Source organism: Dipodomys spectabilis, unplaced genomic scaffold (genome assembly GCF_019054845.1).
Source record: "Dipodomys spectabilis isolate Male_0828 unplaced genomic scaffold, ASM1905484v1 ptg000024l, whole genome shotgun sequence".
NCBI classification, from domain to species: Eukaryota; Metazoa; Chordata; class Mammalia; order Rodentia; family Heteromyidae; genus Dipodomys; species Dipodomys spectabilis.
Window position 1 is genome coordinate 13,135,715 of NW_024870701.1, and position 27,905 is coordinate 13,163,619.

At 37.4% G+C, this 27,905-nt stretch overlaps 1 protein-coding gene across 3 annotated transcripts in view; it reads right to left on the minus strand.

Annotated features, from left to right (window-relative positions):
- The window catches only part of Klhl14 (kelch like family member 14), a 102,220-nt gene that overhangs the window by 64,840 nt on the left and 9,475 nt on the right, over positions 1-27,905 (minus strand). For all 3 annotated transcript variants that reach the window (XM_042675222.1, XM_042675219.1, XM_042675221.1), the window contains exon 3: positions 5,189-5,310. In XM_042675222.1, coding sequence (XP_042531156.1) covers positions 5,189-5,310 — 122 coding nt within the window. The remainder of the gene's footprint in view (positions 1-5,188; positions 5,311-27,905) is intronic.

The following is a 27,905-nucleotide window of genomic DNA, read 5'->3' on the forward strand; positions in this document are numbered from 1 at the left end:
CATTGTACTTATAAATAGACAGGTTGAATTGAGACTCCTTTGTATACTTACTTAACATAATGTAAAAATATTAAAAGAAATTGATACCAACCATTCCCAGGGCTCTTCCTATGTAATGGTATCAAGTTAAGTGTCCTCCACTGGGAATATAACCTGGGAAACCACTATGTAGCAGCTTCATTCATTTTCTATGATTGAGAAATCAAAGGCCCCACATCCTTACATTACAAAGTAGAGGAAAGAGTTGCTACCAATGTATGGATAAGGAAGGAAAAACAGTTCTAATGCTTCTAGAAAATGAACTTCAGTGGTCAAAAGAAACGATAAGCCTATCTAGCTAAACGGTAGAATTTTCATCTACTGTTAATAAGGTGAAGTTATCATTGTAACAGGAAAGGGCTGTGAAGTCCTTGTCCTGTCATTAATCAAAGAAATCAACAGAGAAGCACTTAATAAATAGGATCTCTTATCTAAAATACAGGAAAAAGGAAGCTGCTAGTTCCTGGGAACTGCCTTCACCTACCAGTGAAGAAGCTGAATACAACAGTGATCTCTTCAGTGCTGTTCCAAGGCAAAGAAAGTAAAGTACTTCCACATACGGGCTTCATAAAACTTGGCTATATGTGGAATCTGTTATTAAAAGTGCACAATTGCTAGCAAAAATTTTTAATCTTGTGTTAAGAATTCAGGTACTTTTTTTCTGCATTGGCTGTTTTAGTATTCACGTCTCCTGTACTGCTTTCTTTTTATTTCAAATATGAAAAATTTTATTGCTCCATGATCTGTATGAATTCCACTATGTATTTTCTTTTTTATGTTTATTGTAGAGATGATGTACAAAGAGGTTACAGTTATATAAGTGAGGTAATGAGCATATTTCTTTTTGAAGTGTCTCCTCTTCCTTCATTTTTCTAGCATTTTCCCCCTTTCCCCCCAGAAGTTTATAGTTCATTATCAGCATAGTGTCTAGTGAATATCATTGCTGCATTTGTTAATCCTTTTACCATTTCTGTGCTCCCTCTTACCCTCCCCAAAACATATAAACCTACATATAAGACAAAGGGTAGAGAAATCAAAAACAGTGACAAAGGAAACACACACACACACACACACACACACACACACACACACGAAGCAAAATAACATAGAACTCCTTGTTTCCATTTCTTGGAGTTCATTTCTATAAGCATCATTTTATATGATCATATGTCCATACCTACTGAACCTTTGTGATCCTCTCCTAAGAATATCTTCCTTTGGTCTCATTGTGTTAATGTCTAAACAAGACCACACTAAAGCTACCAGCACAGCCATGTACATTACAGCACTGTTTACCATAGCCAACATGTGGAAGGAATCAACCCAGATATCCCTTAGCAAACAAATAGATCAAGAAAATGTGGTATACGGGGCTGGGAAGGTGGCTCAGTGGTAGAGCACTTGCCTTGCATGTATGAGGTCCTGGGTTCAATTCCTCAGCACCACATAAGCAAAAAGAAAAAAGCCGGAAGTGGCACTGTGGCTCAAGTGGTAAAGCACTAGCCTTGAGCTAAAGAGCTGAGGGACAGTGCCCAGGCCCAGAGTTCAGGCCCCACAACCGGACCCCCCAAAAAATGTGGTATACATACGCAATGGATTGTATACTTCTGTCAGAAAGAATGATATTATACCATTCATAAGGAAATGGAAAGACTTGGAAAAAAATTATATTAAGTGAAGTAAGTCAAAGCCAAAGAAACATAGGCTGCATGGTTTCCTTCATTTGTTGCAACTAGAAAGTGCCTATAAATCTACTGGATGGTAAAAGACAAAAACAATACACTTGGACTAGATAGCCATCCTGTACTGCTTTCTAGTAAGTTAGGAATGAAACAGGAGACAGGTACAGAATTGAGAAATGCAAGAGAAATAATACTATACAACAAAAATGAATAATGTACCTAAATTCCCCTTTGTTTTTAACAGGCAAGGAAATAGCAATGCTTCATTTTATTCTTATTACCTAACACTTCACACTTGCAAAAGGATTTTACAGTTATTTTTATGTTATTTCTCAATATATTTTGACAGAGGTTTAGAACCTCTGTTAGTATACTTAACATAATTTCTTTTTTTATGTTTTTATTGTAAAGATACTATACAAAGGGGTAACATTTACATGAGTAAGGTAATGAATACATTTACTATCAAGCATTGTTACCCCCTCCTTTGTTTTTCCCCTCCTATTCCTTTCCTCCCTCCCCAACTCCTACTCCCGTCCTGAAGTTGTAAAGTTCCTTTTCAACATAATGTCTTGTACATCTCATTGTTACAATGGGTCCACCTGTATCCTTGTTTCAGCATTTTGTTATTTCTGTTCCCCTCCTAAACATCATTTCTATAATGCTATATCAGACGCTTCTTCCAAAAAGGAAGGTACAATGGAGAAGAGAAAGAGGGAGTGAATGCAATCAAGAATTCACAGAATTAAGAAGAGTGAGGGAAAGGGTGGATTAGGGAGGGATGGGTGAAAATGTTGACAGGGGTGATATTGATCAAGAAGCAGCATTGTATTCACAAACTGCTTTATTAAATGGCAACTTCTTTGTGGAACTCTTAAAGTTAATAAAAAATTATGAAGTCTGGGCCAGTGTGCTACCAAGATAGCCTTTTCAGTTACAATAATCGTTCCCTTTGTTGTATGGATAAAACACACTACAGGTTGGTTGACTATGTGTGTGCTGGAGCTCCAACACAGAGCCTTGTGCATACTAGATAAGCACTTTGTTACTGAGCTACCTTCTCAACCATTGAGTTTTTTAAATTAAGACTATATGGACACAATTACTCCCCCATTGTATTCAATGTTATTTTTTCTCTATATTCAGTCTTATTTAAAATATTTGTTGTAACACCATACTTAATCCTTTACATGAGCAAAGATCACCTCCCTTCAGAAACCTCACAAAAACTCTAAGTGTACTCCTTCTAAAGTGTTTCCAAAATCATTTTCCTTTGTTATACAATGTGTATAAATAGTGTAGCTCCCTTATCAGGGAAACCCATGTGTTTCTGTCTGTGGAATATTATCTTTGAAATAGATGTTTACCTATGAGACTCCTTGAGAGACATTTGCTCATGATAAGTCTATAGAGTATTCTAAGGTTCAGCATAACCAATCTCAGGTGTTAGGAGATTGCTAGTCAACTTTGCATGAAAACAGTCATTCAATAAATAAGCAGACCTCAAGCTAGGAAGACTGTCTCTCTTTCCTTTGCCTGTGATTTTTACCTCCTTGTCAAATTAGCTTAGCACTTCTGAATGATGTTTGATGGTTAACCTCTCTCTGAGTAAGGTTTAAACTGAACACAAGACTTTCTATAGGTATTGTTCATAATGCTTTAATCAGTCTTTTGGCCTTTACTGTAGGATTTCAATAACTAGCTAATTGGTTGCAACATTAGCTATTTGGAAAAGTAGGTAGATTTGTCAATGACTACCATTTATTAGTTGTATTCACAATCTCCCTGTTCCTATGTTCTTCCTACTTTTCTCTTGGAGATCTTTTGTCCTCTTTCCCTTCTTCCATGGATCACTTTATGTAGGCTTTCCAAATTGATCAATTATCAAATAATTGATTCTTTAGTTTTATTTTAGCTCTAGTTTCTGAAAAATCTTTAAGATACAACTTGATTATTCACTTAGGTATTTAAATCACTATAGATGGTATGTTCATCAAACAGAGAATAAAACATTTTAAGATATCTTTTTTTTTTTTTTTGGTCTGGTCATGGGGCCTGAACTCTGGGCCTGGCCGCTGTCCCTCAGCTCTTCAGTCAAGGCTAGCGCTCTACCACTTGAGCCACAGCGCCACTTGCACTTTTTTCTTTCTGCTTATGTGGTGCTGAGGAATCGAACCCAGGGCCTCAGGCATGCAAGGCAAGCGCTCTACCACTGAGCCACCTTCCCAGCCCCATTTTAAGATATCTTTAACTTATTTTTTTTCTATCTTCCTCTTCCTTAATCTCACTGTGTGGATTTCTCTACTCCTTCACTGCAAGCATGGATAGTGGCATCCAGGGAGTCCTCTCGATACAGTGCCTGGACATTGTTACTTCAGGTTTTGCTGGGCTAAGCCAGCTCCTAAATGTATCATTTCAAGTACCACCTCACAAGTCTTTGCTCTTCTTCTGCTCTGATGTGCAAACTCATGTCCTGTTTCCATTATTTTAAAGATATTTCGGGGAAAAATATTTTTAAAAGGAGCAACAATCTGCCAAAATATAAAACTGCTTAAAAGACATGCAGTGGGAAAAAAAAATCAACTTTCAACTCTTGTTGGTTTTCAATGTATGGCTTTGATTTATGGATCAAAATTGCTCATTTATTATTTTATCTATACAGCTCTGGGCCATTTTGACAGTTAAAATTTAGTTTTATTGACCAGTGCAGCCACTGTGCCCATGAGGGGACTGGTGCACACAGCTTGCTGCACTTAGGAAACGATGATTTTTGATTCCATGACTGAGTCAGATTGGGAATCATAACCGATAAAACACTAAGTTCCAAATCTGAGTGCCCAAGGCAAGAGGTTCGCTGTAAAACACAATCACCCTTTAAGGGGAGAAGGGGAGGAGGAAAATAGCTGAAAGTTTTGCAAGCACAATTTAAGGCAGCTGGGACAGACCACAAATATATCTGTTCATCCAAGCTGTGAAGTAGTATAAGGAGTCAGCTCCCCAAGAACCCCATCCCCTCCAGACTATAGATTAATGAAGAAAAATACCTAAATACCAAAATAAATGTTCATTACAGAGTCAATGAACTATACAACCATTTTAATGTGAGAAAACTTAACAGCGCTAGTAAACAACCCTTCATTTTCCTATCAACAACACAAAAGTGAATGATTTTGGGGACCATCTTTAATCACCCTGTTCCTCCCCTATCCATTTCAATACATTCAGACACATAAACCAGCAGAGTTATTTTTAGGCCAGTATTATCAAGCCCATTCAACCACCAAACTGACCAGCATTCTCATGCCATGTTAATTTGGGCTTTTACTCTAAATGCCCCTGACACATAAACAAAACTCTAAAAGCTAGCACAGCAATAAAATGTCTGATTTGATTAATCATATTATCAATTCATCAAGAGAGCTGGTAGCCTTAGATAAATAGGAAAGTAAATAAACAATTGCACTTACTTGTGAGTATTTTCCATGTCTTCTTTTCGTCGTCATAATATTGAACCAAATTGCTGGGTAGCCGGTCCGGTCCGGGAGGTAACCCTCCAACCAATAAGAGCATTTTCTTGTTAGAGCGAATTCTTCACCCAAAACAAAAAAGGAGATGAATAACCACATTATTAGAGAGTCTTTTTAGTGGCAAAAAAATCATAACCATCAAAAAGAATGTTCCTTTCTCGCAGATTTCGATTTCATTTTTTTTCCTGTTTCTTCTCCCAATCATGTCTCAACAGTTCTTTTTTGAACCAAGCAGAAAAATGATTAGAAAAGCTGCATATCCCTCTACTTGTGGAATAATAAGCTCCTTTTATGCAATTTGTTAGAGGTTCATTCTAGAACGACCTTTTTCTTATATTATCCCTTTAAATCATCACTCTTTACAGCTGAATACACATGAAATGCTCTGGAGTTGTACTAAGGTTAAGCATTAAAGTTGCATGTCAAAAATCGTATTAGTCAAAATCATTATTATAAGCCATTCGCCACTCAAAGAACCTTGAAAAAATTAAGGTTAGGCAGAGTTTGTGAACCAACTCTTTAATCACCCAGGGAACTTCAAAGACCAGTTTGGTACAATTAGTAGCATGGGGCTAACTGAGGTGGGTTAACCAATTTGAATATGAAATTTTGGTTTGTGGAATTGAGCTTTGACTTCTGCCTCTATCCATCCACCCTGCCCCCCTCAACCACTCCGGCTCACCCTCCCCTCTGCTCTCCCCCTGTGCACCACTGGCGATACAGCAGCACCAATTGGTAAAAATGAGACTGTGATGTTGTTGTGAGCCTCCCCAGAGTGGAGCCCTGCCAATGCTTGCCACTGATCCAGCGGCATGAACCTGCTCAACTGTGCAAAGTCACTCTAATTCCCTCCCTCTGTTTTTCTACCTTCTCCCCCAGGGGGCAACCACTGAAAGGAGTGACTACCCACCCATCAAGAGCTGGCAATTCGCTGCTATTAACCGTGACTGTGATTCCCAGTCTGCCTGGCAGTTCCTGAGAACAGGCCCGCAATGTCTCATATGCAGTAAAAAGCTATAAGATGCACCCTGGCCAGCACATGCGACCTGATGGATGTACAATCCTCAGGAACAGTAATGGATTGAGCGCACTTGCCACTGAAGCAGGGAGAGGAGGCCCAGACCCCCACAAGGGGCCTGCTGATTTAACAGTCACTTTACATATAATTGAACTTTTCATTTACCTGAAAGGCTCAAGGTGGTGGCAGAAGAAACGGAACAACCGTAATTGAAGGAGGGGGAAAAGTCAATAAATACGAAAGGGTTTCTCTTAAATATGATCACAACCCATAGTGGAGCTCTGAATCTACTACATATTCAGCCTGTTTTGATTCAAGGATGCTTGGCAAAACAGGCTCCATGGAGAAGCGTTGTTTGTTGATTAAGAACTTAACATTCAGAGAGTTAACTTCATACAGCTAATGACACTTCCATATGACAGAAGGGAATGGGAGAATTCTTTTAATAAAATGCTGGTGTTGTTGAATGCATTGTGTATGTCTCAGGTGGAAAAATACCTTCTGGAGAAACCAGGTTACAGACGTATCAATAGAGGGAGCTGTACTTATAGGGGAGTGACTAAGGAAATAGCGGCTGGCAACATTAATTTGGCCATCCTGAGGATATATAGTTGAATGGAAAAAAGGAAAACCCCAACAATATACATTTAATGAATTATTGACCCATATGTCTTAGTGACTACTCATTGGTAAGCAAAAACAAAATATAACAAAGATCTCTGTACATTGAAGATTTCAATAACTAGTTTTCTGAGACAGGTTGAGGAAAACCACTGCACTTTTTTCTTTTTCTTTCTTTTAATTTGGTTCGGTGTTGTCCCAGAGTTCTTCAGCTCAAGGTGAGTGCTCTACCACTTGAGCCATGGTGCCATTTCTAGTTTTGTGGTGGTTAATTGGAGATAAGAATCTCACAGACTTTCCTGCCCAGGCTGGCTTTGAACCGTAATCCTCAGATCTCAGCCTCCTCAGTAACTAGGATTATAGGGGTGAACCACTGGTACCCGGCTAGCACTCCTTTTTTATTTACATACAGTATACGTACAATTCATGGGCCATATAAGTTTGTAAATATGTAGTCACAGAGCTAATATATAGGGTTATTTTTTCACGTGCTTTTTGCACAAATAACCAAATATTGTATTTGTACAAAAAAAGTCAAGATGAAAGCAGATTGTTCTTTTAGTTTTCCATAATTTAACACTTGTAGACAGAGCTATTCAAAATGAAAGACATGATCCTGTGGCTATCTTTGCATCATATGCATCTGTACTGCCAGATTGCAGATAGGAGAAGGTAGACCAATATTGATGGGAATAAACAAAGAGTGAAGGACTTACTGAAATTGTGCTTGTGAGAAAAGCAACATAGCAATAATAAGTCTCTGTTTTAATGAATACATACACTGCTTAAAAATGTGTTTCATGAATTACAAAAGGAGATAAATGGATGGCTCAGATATATTTGTAAAGCCATTTCATTCGCTGATAAAACCAACTTCCCAGGATCAATCTCAATGGCAATTTTCCACTCTGACTTAGATAGGCCATCTCTGTGGGTAAGTAAAGGATCTAGAGTCATTGTGCTCTCTGTCCAAAGAGCCAACCATTTCCATCTGTCCTCTAAGAACTGGACTGAGATTTTCAATACATAAACCACTGAACAGTTGGCAAATGGTTTCAGCCTCCATCCGAGCCAACAATGACATGATTCAGGGCTAGCTAGCCAGCAGCACTGAAAGACTTCACATCACTAAGTCAAATTTCTAAGCCATCTACAGGCTCCATAGAAGAAAATTACATGGAGGAATAGGAAAACACACCCACTCTCACTAGAATGTGTTTTCAACTGAGGAACAGTGCTGTGAATATATTATGTGTGGCCCTCTTAGTCAGTGAAGACACATTTCAAATCTTTTCCATTGTTATATTTATGTCATTATTCATTCAACTTTTATGGCACTGTATTTGGAGTATTTGTCACTAAAGCTTGTGCTATTCAATTTTCTAGTCCAGCATCAATATTATTTAATTCTAAATAAGGTTTAAATTTCTATTTTGTGCTCAACCACATAGAAGACAAAACTGGGATGAAGCTCTTGAGAAATTGCATGACACAGAGAAATAACACATAAAATAGCTAAATACATTTGAGTGGGTTTCTCACCATATTTTAGAGGGTTTTGACTGTCAGAACGGCCAATTGTCTAACTCTGCATTTTATAAAGAGGTGAGAAAAGCCGGGCACTGATGGCTCACGCCAGTAATCCTACCTACTCAGGAGACTGAGATCTGATCTGAGGATCTCAGTTCAAAGCCAGCCCCGGCAGGAAAGTCCATAAGACTCTTATCTCAATAAACCACTCAAAAACCAGAAGTGGTGCTGTGGCTCAAGCGGTAGAGCGCTCGCCTTGAGCTGAAGAGCTAAGGGACAGCACCCAGGCCCAGTGTTCAAGCCCCATGACCAACCAAAAAAAAAAAAAAAAAGAGGTGAGAAAGAAAGCACATACTTGTGAACTATATAAAATGAAGAAACTTTCGGGATTCAAATAAAGGGATCTAAGAGAGATTACTCCACATTTCTTATTGCTTAAGAATAAATGAGAAAACCCATCCCATATTTTACTATGATAAAAATGCAGTGTCAACTATTCAATTATTCCTACAAAGTAATACATGTGAATAATTCTATGGAAAAGCTTTCATTCTTTTCACAATGTGCAATTATAATAGCAACAATGACATTAATGACAGATAGAAATGAATGTGTATTGGGTATTGAGTCCTTGATTATCATGCTATTTATTTGATGTATGTGAACCTCAATTTGTAAACTCCAGGAATAAAAGAAAAATATGAATTGGAAAAATAAAATCAAGACAATCTGAACTAACTGTTCTGAAGGAGGTTTCAATTATTCTTGTCCAAATAATTCCAGCAACGCTTTACAGGTTTCACTTTAGATTAGGTAACATCTAAACATGTAGTCTCTTTGCAATAATTAGAGTGCCTTTATTGATACAGTGGTATGTTGTTTTTTCAGATACTCTTTACATAGGGAACCAATTTAGCCAAAATTAATATGTTCACTTCACAGCTTTTATTCTTTAACAATTACTCCATTCATTCCTCTGCTTAACTCCAGTAGAACAAAGTAATGTGTTTAAAAGTGAGAAAATTAAACAAAAGCTGAGTGTGTCAGGATTAACAATACTATTGGGATAGCTTGGAGTTCTTGGAGTCTTACATCCCTCAAACCTTTTTAATCTTATGAGTTAAAAAGGCAATGGAATTTGAAGGTCTCCTTTGTTCCAGCTCAGTAGTTGCCCAACATTTACCATGTGTCACATTCGGGTGTGCGTGCCTGTGCTAACATGCATACCTACTCTGGTTCCTGGGATGAATGATTGAAGGATGACCTAAAACTTGGGGCTGTAAACAAATTTGTCTTCATACTGGTGTTCTAAGTATGGTAAAGTCTCATTTATTTTTATTTCAGTGGTCTGGAACTTGCATAATTGGGAAACAGGCCAGATAAAGTTTATCCTTTCCATGACATATGAAAAAAAGTTTTTGTTCACCAGGCTGAAAGAAGAGTTTTAACCTATTTAGGAAATCAGCAAGTCTGTAGGTACAGTAGGGCTAGGCTACCTATGTGCATTTGGATAAAATATGTAAAAATTAAGCAAATGTGCATACAAGTTTATCTAAGTATACAAATGTGAGACAGATATGCAAATGTATACAAAACATGTACAAAATTCAGTATAGATTATAAATAATTTTCATTCATTTATATAAAAAAGGTATTCTGCAATGCTCTAAGAAACAGTAAATCCTAACATTTGAAGGAAACTTTGAGGCAATCTAGTTCAGCAATTTCCAAGACAACAAGTTAACAGGTTTGTCTGAGGGGATTTTAAAAATCAGATTCTTAATAAAATGATCACTTCTCAACTCTCACAGATGATGACTCAAGGGGTAAGGGGTCTTAAAATCCAGTTCTGTTTCACCCTCTGCATTGATCTTAACACATGGCACAAGGTGAGCCACTGACTTGGTTGAGCGGTTCTCTGAATAATCACAGACATCTTTTTAACATTTTAATAAGTAATTGTCATTACTTAATTATTAATATGAACAGTGTTAATGTTATTTACTTCCTTACTAATATTAATAATGAAATAGACCTCACTTTTTCAAACTCATTCATTAAGTATATTTTTCTCCTCATGCTGAGCTGAGCAACCACTCTAAGTCTTCTCAAGAAAAAGCCTTTGTAGTGTGCACAAATTCAAGGAGAATTGCTAAATGGTTTCTCTTCTCCATATTGGAATTTCCCATTTCTTTCTAGAAAAGCTTCCATTTTTTTTCCCATGTTAGTCACCTCTTTTGAATATTCTCTTGGCCATCATAGTTTCCTTTAACTTATATACAATGTAAAAAGTGTGATGTGAAAAACAAAAAACATGCCTTTTCTTAAAAAGCCTTCTGAAATAACAAGACTTACTAGCCATAATTCAGTGCTGAGTGCCTACTCAGTTTTTACCTGAAAATACAGATTTTTTTAAAGCAAATATGTCAGTCATCAGTGGCTCACATCTCTCATCTTAGCTACTCAGGAGATTGAGATCTGGAGGATCTAAGTTCAAAACCATCTTAGGCAGCAAAGTCTGAGACGTCATCTCCAACTCATTAGCAAAATGTCAAACTATAGGTATACCCCAAGTGGTAGAACACCCGCCAAGAATATAAAAGTCGAGGGTACAGCCCTGATAGAGGTAAATAAAAAATTGAAAAATCAAGCAAAGCTTTCAATCCAAGTTTTCCAGCTCTGTACCTGCCCAAATTAAAAGATTACCCATTGCTATCTATTTATGATTGCTTATTTTAAGGTTTTTGTGTCTGCTTTTGACTTACACATTTGGCTGCAACTTATTCATTATTAGTACCTACTACGTTCCAGGTACTAGCCTAAAGACTAGTGGGTAGCACAAGGAGGAAATTCCCTGTTCTGAATGGTACTGAATTCCATCCACTTGGGTATATCATTGCATCTTCATGATTCCTAACTAAAGCAGATTGCCCAGTTCCTTAGGGCACAGACCTCACAGCTATTGTAGGAAGCCCTTTCCCCTCTTTTGTGATCATGCTCTGCTAGCCTCTTTTCCTTCTTTAACATTACTTACAAAGTAGGGACAGCAACAGACTGAAGACACATACATTAAAGAAGCTTCTTTAATTTTTTAGGATTAAATGAAATAATATATATTAAACATTCAAAATAGTACAAAATAAATGCTAGCTCCCATCAGTATCAACAGTTATCATCAGTGTAACCATTCCATTTTTATTACTTAGAAGTATTAAAGGGTCGCAATGCCATTGTTTAGATTCTTCATTACTCTAATATCTTCTTTCTGAAATGATCCTAAATCACTGAGATATTTTTTACTTTCTGTTTCCTTACATATATCTTTAATCATGATCTACGGATATAACTTTGAAATGAAGTTTTGAGAGTAAAATGAAGTTTTAAAGAAGGGACGTAGAGGTGAGTAGTCAATCTTTCAAAACCAACTTAATTTCAAGTCAAGAGTTAACTCCTTTGCTTTAAGTCTTCTTCCTACCAGGACTTATCTTTGTGTCCCAGGGTTGAGTCTTTGTCTTAGTTGCCTCATCTATAAAAGACGAATGATTATAGCTTCTCACAACCATGTTTCAAAGTGAAAATGAAGTCATTAAAGTGTAATGGGAAAGTGTACAGTTTCTACTTGCAAACAAAATCACCTCCTGGAGCCAGACATGCCCTACTGGCAATTAAAGATGCTTTCTGCTACGGAGACCTTGTACAGTTAGTCTCTCTACTCCATGGAGAGAGAAAAGAAATTAATGCTTTCAGCATAATCCTCTAGAGAGAGGCTGGAGAAGATCAGAAGTCATGACACTTTCCCTTGACCTTCCAATCTCAGTGGACTTGACTAAACACAAGATATCCACAGATTTTATAAAAGGCAGTTCCACCTCTGTAGGATAGCAGTGTGAGAGCAGCCTGGAGGATAGACAAGGACAGGAAAACACAAGTGCTCAGAAATTCATAGACATGAAAATGGTTGTCTCAACGTACCCAGGAGACTAGAACAAAAACACCACAGACTGGTTGGCTTAACCAATTTATCTCCTTGTTGGAATTTGGAAAGTACTAGATTATTTCCTGCGTAGAGCCAGCTTTTGGTTTATGGTCTCACATGGTAGGAGAGATTGTGAGAAGAAAAAGCAAGATCTTTCTTGTCGCTTCTTATGAAGACCCTAATCCCAGCAGAGGTTCAGCTTTGTGACCTAATTATCTCCCACAGACTCTATTTATTTAATTCTTTTAATTGTTATTATAAAAGTGATATACAGAAGGTTATAATTATATAAGTCATAAAGAGTGCATTTCTTTTTGAACAATGTCATCCCTTTCTTCACTCTCCTCTAGTTTTTCCCCTCTCATCTCCACCTACAATTTGTACAGTTCATTGTCAACATAGTGCATAGACTATTTTTAAAGGGATTCTAGAGTTTCACATTTGAATTTTTGAGGGGCTGGTGATACATTTAGTCAACAGCAATGGATTTTGGATTTCTATAGACCATATGATTGGAAAGATTTATAGCACTTTTAGGAAATCTAGAAAGCATCTCGCTCATATCTGGGTTACATATGAAAAATATGGTGTAGTTCTCATAGTAATTAATTGATAAATGACAGTAATTCTTATTATGCAGAATTATTAACCTTATAAAGCACTCACTTGAAAACAGTCTTTGGAGTTTTGAAATTTTTATTACTTAGATGCCTTTCAGATACCATATGTTACCATATGTTTATAAATAGAACGTTTACTAAATAAGCAAGTTAAACAAACAAACAACCATTGAACTTCTGAACCATGGTATTGACCCAGAGCCTATTCATAAATTCAATCTACTCACTCTCTGCTGCCAATTTGGTCCATTAAGGTGGTTAGGTAATCACCAAACTTTAAAGTACATAAGTCCCTCGGTTCTCTTCTTATAAAACTTCAAAGAATTTTCAACTACCTATCATCCATAAAATACATATTCCCCATATTATAACCAGCCTTTTCTTTCTCTTTTCCTCTCATGCAGATAATGCTTACCTTGCTTGAAATTTATTTCACCTACAAAAGCATCAAGATTAAGAAAAAAATGTTTGCTTTTTTTTTTTTTTTTTGAAAGAAGAATATGAGATGGGAATTGCTAAGACCTTGAGGAAAAAGTCAGCAAAGGAAGATCTGAGTTCTTGGCCAAGAGGGGGTTTTCCATAGTCAGCTAACCTTCCCGAAACTTCCAGCCATCATGGTACCCAGAGGTCCCCAAAGGAAAGCTGCTACCTTTTTCTTAAATTTTTCCCGAGAAGTAAACTCCCTTGAGAATTTGTTCCAGCTGATTTGCTGTTGTACTTAGGTTTCTTTATCATAGCTGTTCTTGGTAATTACACAGTAGCTTTCATGGGAAGAGCCTTTAAATAGACCTGATAATGCCTCTCTGAGGTAGGTAAACACAAAGTATCATTATCCCCATTTAACAGATGAAAGACTAGAGGAAAGAGGACTTGGGCACCTTTTCCAGTGCCTAAGGATGAGTTTTATTTTCTCCATTCCACACAGGAATATGTCTAGAGTTTTTTCACAGGACTCTGCTGTGACTCTCAGGTGTTAGTGTCATCATCTTCCTCTTCTATGATTCTGGCTGTGTGGTAGGCAATATCTAGTTTTCTTAAGATGGCAGTCACGCTGAAATGTATTTGATTATATCACAATGGCAACTTTTCTGATCTCACAGAAGTGGCTTAGCACATAGTAAATGCTCAAAAGGGCTCACTGTATGAACAAAACAACTATATGGAAAAGAACAAACAAATGGCAAGGGCAATAGTCACTTGCAAGCTCACTCTCTAGGAGTATGTCACAGATTGTATCCTTTATTTCCGCCTGCTCTCAGAGCAAGTCAGCTTGAACCTAGAATATCCTCCAGTGGCCATGTAAAAGGCGTGGACCTCGTTTAATGTTATTGGAAGGTGATAGGTCTCTTTAAGAAGTGAAGTCTAACGAATCATTTTAGGTCACTGGAAGTTTACCCACTTAGGGCATTGCAGGATGCTGCCCTTTTCCTCTCTTTCACAAACTGCCCTGAGGTGATTGACTTCTACCTTATATTGCTGATCAGGATGTACTGCCTTATCACAGGGCCCTGGGGCCAACTGACCATGGACTGGACCCTCTGTGTGTTCACTACTTCCAAATGGAACCTGCTACCTTTATTCTGCACTGTCCCTAATGGCTGCATTTTTTTGTGTGTGTTCTGACTTGAACATGACCAAAGAATTTGCTTTTCATTGATCCCATCTTTGCCTTTCTCTTTATCTTTACGTATCTCTCTCCCACAAATGGAGCTGCCCATGATGGAGGGAAATGTTCATTAAACCTGAGTTACTAACAAAGCAGAGACCTTCAGGAATTTTACCATATCTACATGTTATGATATTGTTCATTTCATATTTTATTTAAAATTTCACACTTGAACAGGGCTTTTAAAAGATTATAGTTCATCTTTATTCTTCTACTTCTGCCTCCTTAGTAGCTGGGATTATAGGTATCTACTACTAAGCCATTCTAAATTGTCTTTTACTTTTCAGTAATGTTCAATTATAGTAATACACAATTGCTAAAATACATTTTTAAATGGTTTCTTAGGCGGCACATAAAATTATCTCACATGTTACCAGCCGTAGGTCATCTATATTTTGTAACAAAGTCTAACTCTGCCATCTGTATGTGTGGAGATGGGAAAACTGACATATTTAGGTCTGGTTGTTTGTTATTATTATTATTTTGTTTGTTTGTAGATCGGGTCTGACTACGTAGCTTAAGCTGATTTCAAAGTTGTAGTCTTCCTGCCTCAATTTCCGTAGTGCTGGGATTATAGTGCTATACTTGGCAAAGATCAACATCATTTTTGGCTGTGTCTTTATACCTCGAAAGTATAACTGACCATCTTCTTGTTCTTCTACTCCTAATTTAAGCTGCTGTAACTCACAGAGTTCTCCATGAGTTTCTCATTCCAGAACATGACAGAGTCCTTCAGCATACAGATTAGACAGTTTGCTTTTGCTCCTGCTACATTCTTCTTTCAGACTCTAAATTTGTCAACTGGTCGATGACATCAGAGGCAGCTATGACAAAGAAGCCTAGCTAATCCAACCGAAATCACAAATCATAAACTCAAGAGCCAGGGTGGTCTAGTTTATGATTGGCTGTGACATTTTACTGGACTCTATTTATTTTGGTCCTGTACATCCTGAGAGACAATGGCTCAGCCAAATCATACTCGTTACATTTACCTTCTCTCTCACTTCCAGATTAAGGTTTTATTTTGTCACTAGAAGTAGCTGCATATCATCTCTGCTTAATTATCTATATAATCTCTAATTCTAATACCTAATGCTTAGCACCTATTTTTCCCTGAAAAACATAAACTACAATGGCAATAGCACTTCATTAATCCTACCCCCATCCCTGGAAGAAAGTCTTGTGTCAAGTTCTCAGACTAAGCCTCCTATCTGGAATCAGGAGGCAGTCTCACGCTCACTAGCTCACACATTTGCTACTGACTAGCTGGTGGGGACAACCATGGTTTGTGTGCAAGAGGATCTTCTCCTTCACAAAAGAGCCATTAAGTTCCATGTAACTTCATGGCAAAAGAAGACAAAGTATCATTCTTACCCTAAGAATGCATTTAAACACCGAACAAAACCCAGTATCAAGAGGACTCTGTGTCTCCTTGAAAACCAATCTCATGACTGAGACTTCTCTCTGTCTCTTTCCCTCTCATCTGTCTGGCTTTTGGAAGAGATGCATGACCTCCCAATCTGAGGAAACAGTCTTACCTGCTGCACAAGAAAAAAAAGACATTTTAGACCCACAATCATAGAATGATAATGAAAATGCAAGTTCAGATGGATACAGCATATCCTACCAAGAAGAATCTTAGAACCGTCAAAGTTCATCTTTGAACAAAATACCATTCCAAAGGAAGAAACTCCATCAGGTCCCACAGTGTGACCTACAGCCCAGGTTTATCCAGGACTCTAAGTCCAGAGAGATTCCTCTCTGTGAAACTGAAGCTGACTCAGAGGAACCTGGAGCCAGCATTTTTCAGTTGGAGAAGCACTGCAGAGTCACTGAGTCACAGAGACAGCAAGAAAAGTTGGTAAGTAACTAGATACATTATTCCAGGCTTTTCCTGGACTATCCTAGCAACAAATGACTATCTGCAAGAAAAAGAATTTCCTAGACCTTTTGTTTAGGGAAGGAATAATTCTGTTATGTTATCCTGGGGCTAAGATAAAGAAAGGAGCACTTCTTATGTTGGGGTGATCTTCAGCCAGGGAGTAAGGCAGGCAGACGCCCTGGTTATGAGCAGTGCAGACAATGAGGTGTGGCTTCTGGGATCCAGCTTAGGGACACTCCTACTGTGAAGGGTGAAATAGGAATCTCTTATCTTCCCCTTTCTTCCCTTCCCTCCCAGTAGTGGGCCAGTTCTTTCTGCTCTTTGCTGCTTCACCAACCCAGGAAGGGTGACAGTGCCAAAGAGAACCCTAACTTCGGGGCTCCAAAGTAGGGGCCCTCCTACATCCCCCTCTGAAAGTACATTCAGAATCCTCTGAGACCCTGTCAGTCCATGGCAATATACTTTAAATCATCAGATCTTTAACATGCAGTAACTCATTAACCTGGGAAAGTTGACTGCATTCCTAAAGAGGAATTGGAGACAGGGTACCTGGTGGCTTGAATTATCTTGCAAATTCTCGACTGCAGTAGGTATCAGCTTTCATCATTAGACAATAGGTCTCCTAGAGACTAGTAATTCCAATAAAGTTCTCTAGGATTCATTTCTCTTTTTCTCATGTTAATTAATCAGATTTCCTCTTTGTAGCAAATCTTTCTTTCTTTGTAACAAATATTCCCAGAATTTATCCATCAATAAATTACTGTTAGTAGTTTTTCTTCTCTTCTCTACAGATGTAGCAAATAAAAACTGAAACCATTATTTTCATTCTGTGATTTCAATATAGTCCAAAATCCACTGATAACAGAATTTCCAGGGATTTTTTATTAAATATGCAGGATCTTAGCATCACATTCCAGATCAATGTATTTAGATGGAGCTGAGGAAGATACATTATATAAAAATGTGATTGATTGTCAAGAGAATTGTTTTGTGCAGTATTGTCTGGAATTGAAGAAAAACAGCCTGCATTTTTTTCCCATTTCCTATTTCTATATTACCAAAAGAGACACTATTATCTTAATATTTGGTCATGTGATTGTGCTAGTGTAGAGCTTGTTTAAAAAAATAACACTTCAATTACTGCTCCTAGCCTGTTTCTTAGTTCCCTGTGTCTATTCTTGGCTATTGAGGTAAGTTTCATTGTGATGTGTAGTGTATGTACCTTTAAGGAGGCATTAAGGTTAAATGAGGGCAAAAGAGTGGGGGAATAAACCAGCAGGATTGGTAACCTTGTAGGAAGAGGAAGAGACGTGAAATGTGTTTCTACACAAACCCAGGGCAAAACCACATGAGCACCCAACCAGAAGGCAAGAAAACTGGGAAAGGCTGCTCCTGAAGCCTGGGCTAGAGGCATGTTGGTCTTGAACTTGCAGCCTCCAATCACCTAGTCAGTGATGTTCTGTTGTGGTATCCCAGGCAGATGAACACAGCTCTCTTTATTACAGCTGTCTGATCATTAAGAGAGGGCCTGAGAAGGACCCATGAATACCTCACTTTGGGAACTGACATTCTAGAAAGAGCCATTAGGGTGAAATGTATACAATTGCCCACACAATGGCTGTGTTTTAATGTTCCCTATCAACTGCACTCTGGATGGAGAATATGGAACATTTGGAGTCAGGCTCTTTATTTACTCCCCTTTTTGGTTCTCAGGGTCTGTTACCTATGCAGTAAGTAAATGTTAATGGACAACAATGTTGCAGAGGAGGAGAGAAGAACTAGGCAGCATAAGAACATACATAGTGATGCCAAGAGCTTTTGTGACACTCATGAAGTAGACTTTATATTGCTACAGACATGAATTGCTTTAGACTTTCAGAATTTATTTGAAACAGCAGTCTGTACAAAAATTCTTTCTAGGATAAGATTATTCTTTCTAAGTCACAGAGACTGTGGCTTTCTAGAACTTGGACTATTCATTTGATTCCATTGACAGAAGGCTCCAAGGACTCCTTCTTGGTATGGAGGATGACATCAATTGCTACCTAGACTACTTGCTACTAGCTCAGTTGGCTTCTCCCTAATTTGGCAGAAATGTCAAGCCTTAAACTTATTTGAATGTATTGAAGGTGGTGTTTCTACTCTCTGTTTCCTTTGAAATGTATCAGGATCCTAGGTGTTTTACAGTTAGAATTAGGTGTGTTCTCTATAGGTCTATAGCTTCCACAGACAAAATGCCCACAAAACAATAATAACTAAACCTGAGTGATTTTAAGAGATTAACTGCTTTCTTAGCATCTATTGGCATCATGCTCCTAAAACAATAAAGATATTTCCTTTTGATTTACATCTTGTACCCTTTGAATATACAGATAAAGAAATCTTCACTAAAATTCCTGCCACTTAGCACCAGAAGTTGGGATGGTGGCCCTGAGAGTCAGCTTGTTATAGAATGGTGATATAATCCTTTTAACAGGAAGTGAAAATTGTTTGTTCCTAGTAATTCATTATCAAAATGGACATTTTTCTGTCCAGAAGCATCATCATGAGGCCTTGAAATTGATCTGCTGATCATTCTCCACATCAAGGAACCCTAAGTCAAAGGAGTGAAATAACAAAACTTAACATGCTAAGAGTAGCCAGACTAATTTTTTTTTTTTGTTTAGAGCCTGAGATAGGTTGGGTCTCTGTGAAAAACTGAAAAGACACAGAAACACAAAGGCAAGATGAACCCACACAAGTCTTCTTCATGATGAATTTAGCTTTTCCATGTTAGAATCAGCCTTGGGGCTATGTGTGACTGAAACCCTTGCTGAATCCCAGCCATGGCTGACAATCCTGTGCTCAGCTCTTTCCTGCCCATCCCCCACAAACACTTCCTCACCACTATTAACACAGATATTTATTTCTGTTGTTGCATATTACTGTTGTTTTTGTTTTTTCTTGTTTTGACATGTTTCATATTCTGCAGTGGTTCTTCTGAGTTCCTACTGTCTTGGCAGTCAAACAATTCACCTATTTCCTTAGAATTATTATTACATAGATATGGTTGGATAAACTACTTCTTAATTACCTTTAAGAACTTTTAAGCTTCAGTAATATTTATTTATTTACTTATTTTGTATGTGTGGATCCTAGGGCTTGAACTCTGACCCTGGGCACTGTCCTTGAGTTTTTCTGCTCAAAGTTAGCACTCTACCACTGGAGCCCCACAGCTCCACTTTTGGCTTTTTTGGCAGCTAATTGGAGATAAGCATTTCACAGGCTTTGAACTATTTTCAGATCTCAGCCTCCTGAGTAACTAGGATTACAGCCTGATGCCAGGCTGTGTAATAAAATAATTTTAAACAACAGAATTATGTGTCCAAGTTCAAACTAACTTTTGAAAAATACAATGCCCATGTCAACAAAGCCAAAATAACCACACAAAGAAGAAACAACATAAAATGTCAATCATAAATATTTTTCTCTGTCACATCCCACGTCAAGATTTTTATTACTCCTGTGCCTCATATAAATTTACTTAGAAAAATTTTCACTATATATTTGCATGCATTTCCTTTATCTTGTTTTCAAAAGAGCACTTAGTTCCTGCGGAATATAGCCCCAGCTATGACTTAGAAACAATAGGAACCTTTCTAAAAGTGCTTAAGAAATATTACAACTCAAATAATAATATATAAAAACAGGGGCTGGAAATACAGTTTAGCTGGTAGAGCACCAGACAATAAATGAAAGTGCCAGGTACCAAGTTTGAGTCCTAGTCTCACACTCAAAAAAGAAGAAAAGAAAGGAGAAAAAGCCCAAATTAAGCAACTAAATAAAACAGCATGTGAGTGGACATTTCTATCTATGTATCATCTCCTTCTATCTATCTGTCTCTCTATCTATCATCTATTGTCTATCTTAACCAGCACATTGAAAGATGCTCAGAAAGATTAGCAAAAAAGAAAAAGGAAAATGTGAGAAGATAGGAAAGACTTCTCTCCCAATATAATACTTATAATGAAAAAACAAACAAACAGGTTGGTGAGGTTGAAGCAATTGGAACCTCTTCCTCTGCTGGTGGAAATGCAAAATGGTGCAGCTGCTTTGGAAAACCATCTGGCAGTTCCTACAAAAGTTAACCATTTGTTTAATGCTAACTGAATTACCATCCGAGCCAGCAACTCTAGCAATTCTATTCATAGGTATGTATACTCAAGAGAAATGAAAACATATGTCCAAAAGAAAATTAGTACATGGATGACCGTAACAGCATACTTCATAACAGCAAAAAATAGAAATAACCTGTGTCCATAGACTAATGGGTAAATAAAATTTGGGGTACTCATGTAGTGATTATTATTGAGACATGAAAGGAATGAAATACTGTTTTATGCTATTACATGGATGAAACTTTAAATATTATAACTACATGAAAGAGGCAAATAAAAAAGATTGCATATTGTATGATTCTTGCAAAAAAAATCCAGAATAGGCAAATCTAAGAAGGAGAACATCGATTAGTGACTAGGGCTGGAAAGGGGAGATGATGCTGATGGTAGGAAAATGAGATTGCTAACAGGTATAGATTACTTTTTGTGGGGAGGGGTAATAGGTGACTAAAATGTCCTAAACTTAATAATAGTGATTGCTGCATTATATACGAAAACCATTGAAATACACACTATAAAAATGAAAGTTGTAGCTGGCAAAAAAAATGCAAGCGGTATAGTGCATAAATTAGAATTCAATAAAACTGTTCAAGGTGGATCTACCATAACTTTTCTAACTTTTCTGATTACTGACATGACCAAACAAAGAGACTGGGGAAGACTCCAGAACTAGCGTGGAATCTGTAGATGACTCAAAGGTGGATTAAAATGAATATAATGTGAGCCCTTAAAGTGGATAAAATGGAAAATGCTAGCAGAAGCATTATCACTGTCAGTACAGCACTGGGACTTGGGTTGAGGGAATGCAATCTAGAATATCAAATGAAATGGAATTAGGAATCTTACCTACCAAATGAAAGGAGCAGCAAATTAGGCCTAAATAGAAGTATCCTTATAAACATAAAAGCCATTGATTAATAACAATTCTCAGCCAGACTTTAAATGAAGTGTTGTACATTTTGAACTTTAACAACTGCAGAAGTGGGTATTGTTATGTGCATTTTGTAAGCTGGGTATCTGAAAATAGGTTAAGTAAATTACCTAAAGAGAGACAGCTTGTAAATGGTTGAGGTGGAAATTCAACCCACATCTGCCTGGCATTTCAGTCTTAATAACTATGCAATAGAACTGTTTAAGATATTTGCATTATAGCCTTAACTTTTTTTATTTGTACCTCTGATTACATCGCTCTGTTCTTCCCTTGTCATTTTGGAGTGAATGCTTCTGAAAGCCTTAAGAGAGGAAGATTACAGAAACTGCCACTGACAGTGATGGTACAGTTGCTATAGTAACCATCCCACCAAATTGGTCCGTGCTGCTAGGCATACACTTCAGCCTCTGTGATACACCCAGACTGACTGGGGTGCCTCACCGTACCAATGAACCCCTGTTAATGCACACCAAATAGGAAGTGCTGAGGGCTTAATGTATATCTTACAGTATGACTGTTTCTTTCCAAGTTTCCTTCTCAGACTCACAGATTTTGCATTCCCTCTTTCATTCCCTTCCTCTGCACAGGATGCTCTGGTGTGGAGAGTTGTACAGATGCTAAACATTAGGGTCCAGACAGCTGTATGCAGCAGCTTTGCTTTAAGCAGGATTTATAAATAACATTATTTTCTTTTTACCAGTCTAGGAACTGACGATCATCCCAAACCACAAGTATAATGGGCCTTGATCTGATAAGAGCACATGCCTCTGAAATAACTGTACATTAACTAGAAGCTAGCAACTGACAATGTATACTTTTTAGGTATATACACACATATATACACACACACATACATGCAGTCAACTGTCCACATTTTTCTACAATGCCTCTGGGTTTTAAATGACTCCTTCTTTCAGATATTGATGCTTTCTCTCTTCTCCCTTTCTCTCCATTTCACTGGCCTCGCCTGTCTTCAGAGGCACCTGAAGGCACATAAGGCAGGGAAGTGAAACCGACTGTAATTCTTCAGTTCACTTCTCTGCAGCCTCCAGTGAGCCAAACTCCATACGGTGGCCCAGCTGAGCTCTGAGAAGTTCAGAGTCCCTGCGCAGGTGCAATTTACCAGCCCTGCTCACAGGCTCTTTGGGACCCAAGAAGCCAGACGTTTGTATCTGGGAGGTTCTTGGGAGCAGAAGCCACACACACACACACACACACACACACACACACACACTCACAAAAAGGTTCTGAGTTTGATTGTATCAATTAAAAAGAAGAGTGACCCTTTGTATGAACGGAAAAAATGAAAGGTTTTTTTTTTCAAATGTAAAAAAGAGTATAATTTTCTCTTGGAGAATTAAATACAAGTTGTGGAAAGCCCTTAACAATTCTTACTTCCCACTTTTTCCTAGTGCCCTTGGTTTCACCTTCAGGATTCTTCAAGTGCATCCCTTGGGTCTTAGAGATGCCTGATTATTTTTGTGTCTGCAGAGGAATTACAGATATATCCTAGACTTTTATTGGTAGCTAAACGCAAATTCAGGTAACATTTGCTTGAAGTACCTTTTAAAATCAATAATCCATCAATATTATAAAGGATTTTATTTTTAGTTATTCCCCCTCAATACCTTTACCCTAACCCTAAGTAGATCTATCATTATAGAAGCATTATCATTACGAATCCATTTTACTGACACAAGACAAGTTAGGCCACTCATTTAGGTTTATGGTTTCCATGCATATCTTGTTTCTGTTTGTGGTTCAACTAAAAAAATCCTGACTTGTAGAATTTATCTCTGTGGTGCTTGAACCTCTACAAGGCAGACAGCTTGTGTGATATGGAGTGCCATTTCTGTACACTCCCTAGAAAATGTTTATCTCCTTCTCCCTCCTCTTACCCTTCCCCTCCTCCTTCTTCTTCTTCCTCTTTCTTTCCTCTCTTTTTCTTCTCTCCCTCTCTTCTTCCTTTCCTCCTCTCCTTCCTTCCCTCCCTTCCCTCCTTTCTTCCCTCCCTCCCTCCTTCCCTCCCTCCTTCCTTCCTTCCTTCCTCCTCCCTCCCTCCCTCCCTCCCTCCCTCCCTCCTTCCTTCCTTCCTTCCTTCCCCCTTCCCTCCCTCCCTCCCCTTCCCTTTTTTCTCTCTTTCTCTCCTTCCTTCCTTCTTCCTTCCTTTCTCTCTTTCTTTTCCTTCCTTCCTTCCTTCCTTCCTTCCTTCCTTCCTTCCTTCCTTCCTTCCTTCCTTCCTTTCTTTCTTTTTCTTTCTCTCTCTCTCTTTCTGTCTTTCTTTCTTTCTCTTTCTTTCCCCCCTCTCTTTCTTTCTCCAACTCTACCTCAGAATCCAGCCCAGCCCAGAGCTTGTGAACAGCTTATGATCAATACAAAGTTGAGGAATATTCCAGAGCATAGCTAGTGTTTTCTGGGGGTCTGGGTGGAGTGAGGGGTGGTGTTGGTGCTGGGGCTTAAATTCAGCACTTTGTGCTTCTAGGAAAATTTTCACTGGTAAACCATACCTCCTGCCCTTTTATGCACTGCTTTTGAGACAAGGATTCATATTTGTCCAGGCCCAGGCTTGGACCATAATTGGCCTATTTTAAGATTTCCTCATAGATTGGATGATAGGTATGCACCACCACACCCAGCTTCTTACACTGGTAAGTAGCATCATTAACTTTCTGCCCTGGGTGTCCTGGGATGGCAGTCCTCCTGACCTTACCCTCTCATATGTTTAAGATGAAAATGCCTATTGGCTGGGAAGGTGTCTCCTGTGTATGCTTGGGCTGTCTTTAATCTGAGATGCTTCAGAACTTGTCTCCTAAATAGCACAGTGTTATCTTTTTATTAATGGCAAACTGAACATTTTCACTGTGGTGTAACATAATCATGGGCACTAGTTTAACAAAACCATATGAGGTTGTGAGCCTCTCCTAGCTTCTTAGATGTATTGCCTACTCAGATTGCATGGGAGTGAAGGCAGTCTTTTTACAGTTATATTTTTATTTTCTACTCATGGCTAAACAGGCTGAAACTTTTGAACACTTCTGTAACTATTGCATTACTTTAGCACAAGAATAAAAAATCTTAAATGTCTTATTAACTCAAATTATACATCTACAATTATTGAACTGGATAGAATTATACTAGATGCCATAATTGATCTTTCTTTGTAATATTGTTTTCTTTTTCTTTCACTTTCTTTTTTTGTTTTGTTCTGTTCTGTTCTGGTTCTAGGGCCTGAATTCAGGGCCTTGGTGCTGTCCTTGAGGGTTTTTTTTTCCCTGCTCAAAGCCCCATTTCTGGCTATTATAGTGCTTATGTGAGATAAGAGTCTCACAAACTTTCTTTCTCTGATTGGCTTCAAACTGGAATCTTCAGACCTCAGCCTCCTGAGCAGCTGGGATTACAAGTGCAAGCCACTGATGCCTACCTATATTATTCTATGACTGAGTTTTTCTTCTTTTGAATGGATGCTAAGTCTAAATTATGTAAGATTGAGGATATAGTGATTTAAATAATTCTTGACTTGTTTTATCTGTTCAACAAATATTGAACTCCTAATTTCTGGAATTTTCTTGTCTATTTATTCTTCTGCTAGTTCTCTGTTCTTTTTCAGATAGTCCAATTCTTAATAATTTCTTTGATTTCTTATATTTTCTTGCATTTACTTACTGCTCATTTTTCTTCTTTTTTCACAGTCTTATGATTTATTTTCTCTCTTTTAATTCCTCACTAGTATCAGCTTTCAGTAGTACCATTCTGCTTTGCTTTCACTGTTGAGTCTAGTTCCAGTCCCATTCCCATTAATACTTTTCATGAACAGATAAATCTTTCTGATAAATAAACATACTCTGTTAAAACAAATCATTCTAATTTTTGCCTATATTAAAATAGTATTTTCTTTTTTCTTTATATTTATTTTTTACAAAAGATTGTTACTGGTAATTCATTCATCATGGCATATCTTTGTAGGTAATGGAAAGAGCACAGAAAATAAATTTACTTTTTCCACTTCTAGATGAATGACAGAAACATTCATGGCATGACAAAGGTTAAAAATAATTTTCCTGAAATCAACAGAATATATTTCCAATGAAAGGAATCTTATGTTATTAAAATATACAGATGCTTTCATAGTTCTGATTGCTGTACAATGTGAAAATACCGCCAACATTAATAGTGTCCTGTTGGCACAGAAACAAGCTAATAGCCTGTGTAGTACTTCAGCCCACCATAATCCAAGGAACATGACTTCAGTTCAAATTCAAACTTTAATCTTTTTTTTTTTTTTTTTTGGTTGGTCACGGGGCTTGAACTCTGGGCCTGGGCGCTGTCCCTCAGCTCTTCAGCTCAAGGCGAGCGCTCTACCACTTGAGCTACAGCACCACTTCCTCAAACTTTAATCTTTTGTTCTTTTTTCCCACAGTTAAACTAAAAGTTTTAATATTTATTTATTTAAATAATTAAAATAGATTAGTTCATTCTAGTTCTAAGCAATCACACTATTCAATCCCCTATGTATGAAAATGAATGATTAAATCTGGTAGGCCAATCCGTAGTGTATTTTCATTCTCTTCTTGTAGCTTAAGAAGATTAGAAGGTAGAAACTTGAATTACTTCTGTGGTACAGTAGAATAAATATGTACCAAGTATAAATTAGTGTTTGATGCTTGTAGGTCCCATGTCTACAATATACACTCACAACAAGTGTATATTTTGCAGACAATAAATATTGTTAATACACCATTTGGTTGATTGCAAAGTACATATCCATGAGCCTCAGTTTTCTAACCTTTAAAAAAGCTAAAAGAGTTCTAAACAATTGCAAGCAATATGAGCAATATGTTAAGCTTCTAGTAGGTGCAAAATTAGTGATAGCTCTTGCTATTATGGAAAATAATGGTTAATAGTATGTTTGTGACTATAAAGATGTATATACACATACATATGTTTGTGACTATAGTCATCTTTAAAATTACAGCTATTTTTATATATTAAATTTGCTGTGGGTTTTTTGTTTTGCTTTTTTGCTTTTGTGTTGGTGGTAAGGCTTGAACTCAGGTCCTCAAACATCTCATTGCCTAAAAAAATCTTTCTTGATTTGTTTTGCAAAAGACTAGCACCCTACCACTTGAGCTATGACTTCACTTTTTTAAATTGCTGTGTGAATTCAAATCTCAGGGGTCTATTCCAATTGCACTTATAAATAATAATTCATATTAAGCTCACATTTTTGGATCAAAGCCAGGCACTGAATTAAATGCTTTGCTTACAAATATTCAGCGAAGTCTCTGTCCAGTAGGGAAACCCACACATGAAACAAATCTGCAATAGAATGAATGCTTCTCCAGGGTTACTTACCTAGGCAAGAAGGATCTGAAGTCACACTCAATGTAATCTCAACTTAATGGATTAATTCTGATATCAGAAATCCCACAACAGCTGACTTTTGATCAAGGCAATTAGAACACGGGATAGCAGTCCCTTCCAATTTATATGCATATATGTAAATATATTTAAATATATATTCTAGTAGGTATGTATATTTAAATAAATATATTTATGTATCAATATGTGTGTATTAGAACGCTGGATATGTACCAATCTCAAAAAACAATGAGTTAAACAGACTTGCTGATTAGGTTTCCCTAATGGAAATGACTAAAATGTAACGGTTAATCATTAGGAACAATATTTAAGCTACTCTTGATTACCGATCATGCTACATTATAAGTCTTTAAGAATGGTTGCAAAATGAGTAACTACCTCATTCCTTATTTTAATTTCGTCTTACTATGGGATCACTACTAAAAGTCTTCAGTCTTATTCTGGAACTCTGATTTTGTTTGGGGTCTCTTTTGTTCACTTATGCATCCGAAGTACTTGAAACAGAGGTTAGAAAACCATGGCCTAATGCAGAAATCCAGCCAGATTCTTCCAGCTCTAAAGGTTAAGAATGGGCCTTATGCTTTGAAGTGGTTGAAAATATTAAACAGAACAATAATATTTCATAACATACGAAAAGTATATGGAATCTTATTGCTTAAAAATGCAGCTTTATTGTAACGCATTTGTGCTCATCCACTGATCCACTATCCATGGCTATTTTTTCATGACAAGTGAAGAATGGAGTCATTGCAACAAAGATCTGTGACCACAAAGTCAAAAGTAATTACTACTTGGTCTTCTTATAGAAAAAAATACTGCTGATCCCTGGAACAAAACTTCTTCTTAGGTTCTTTTTAAATCAGATATATTAATATTT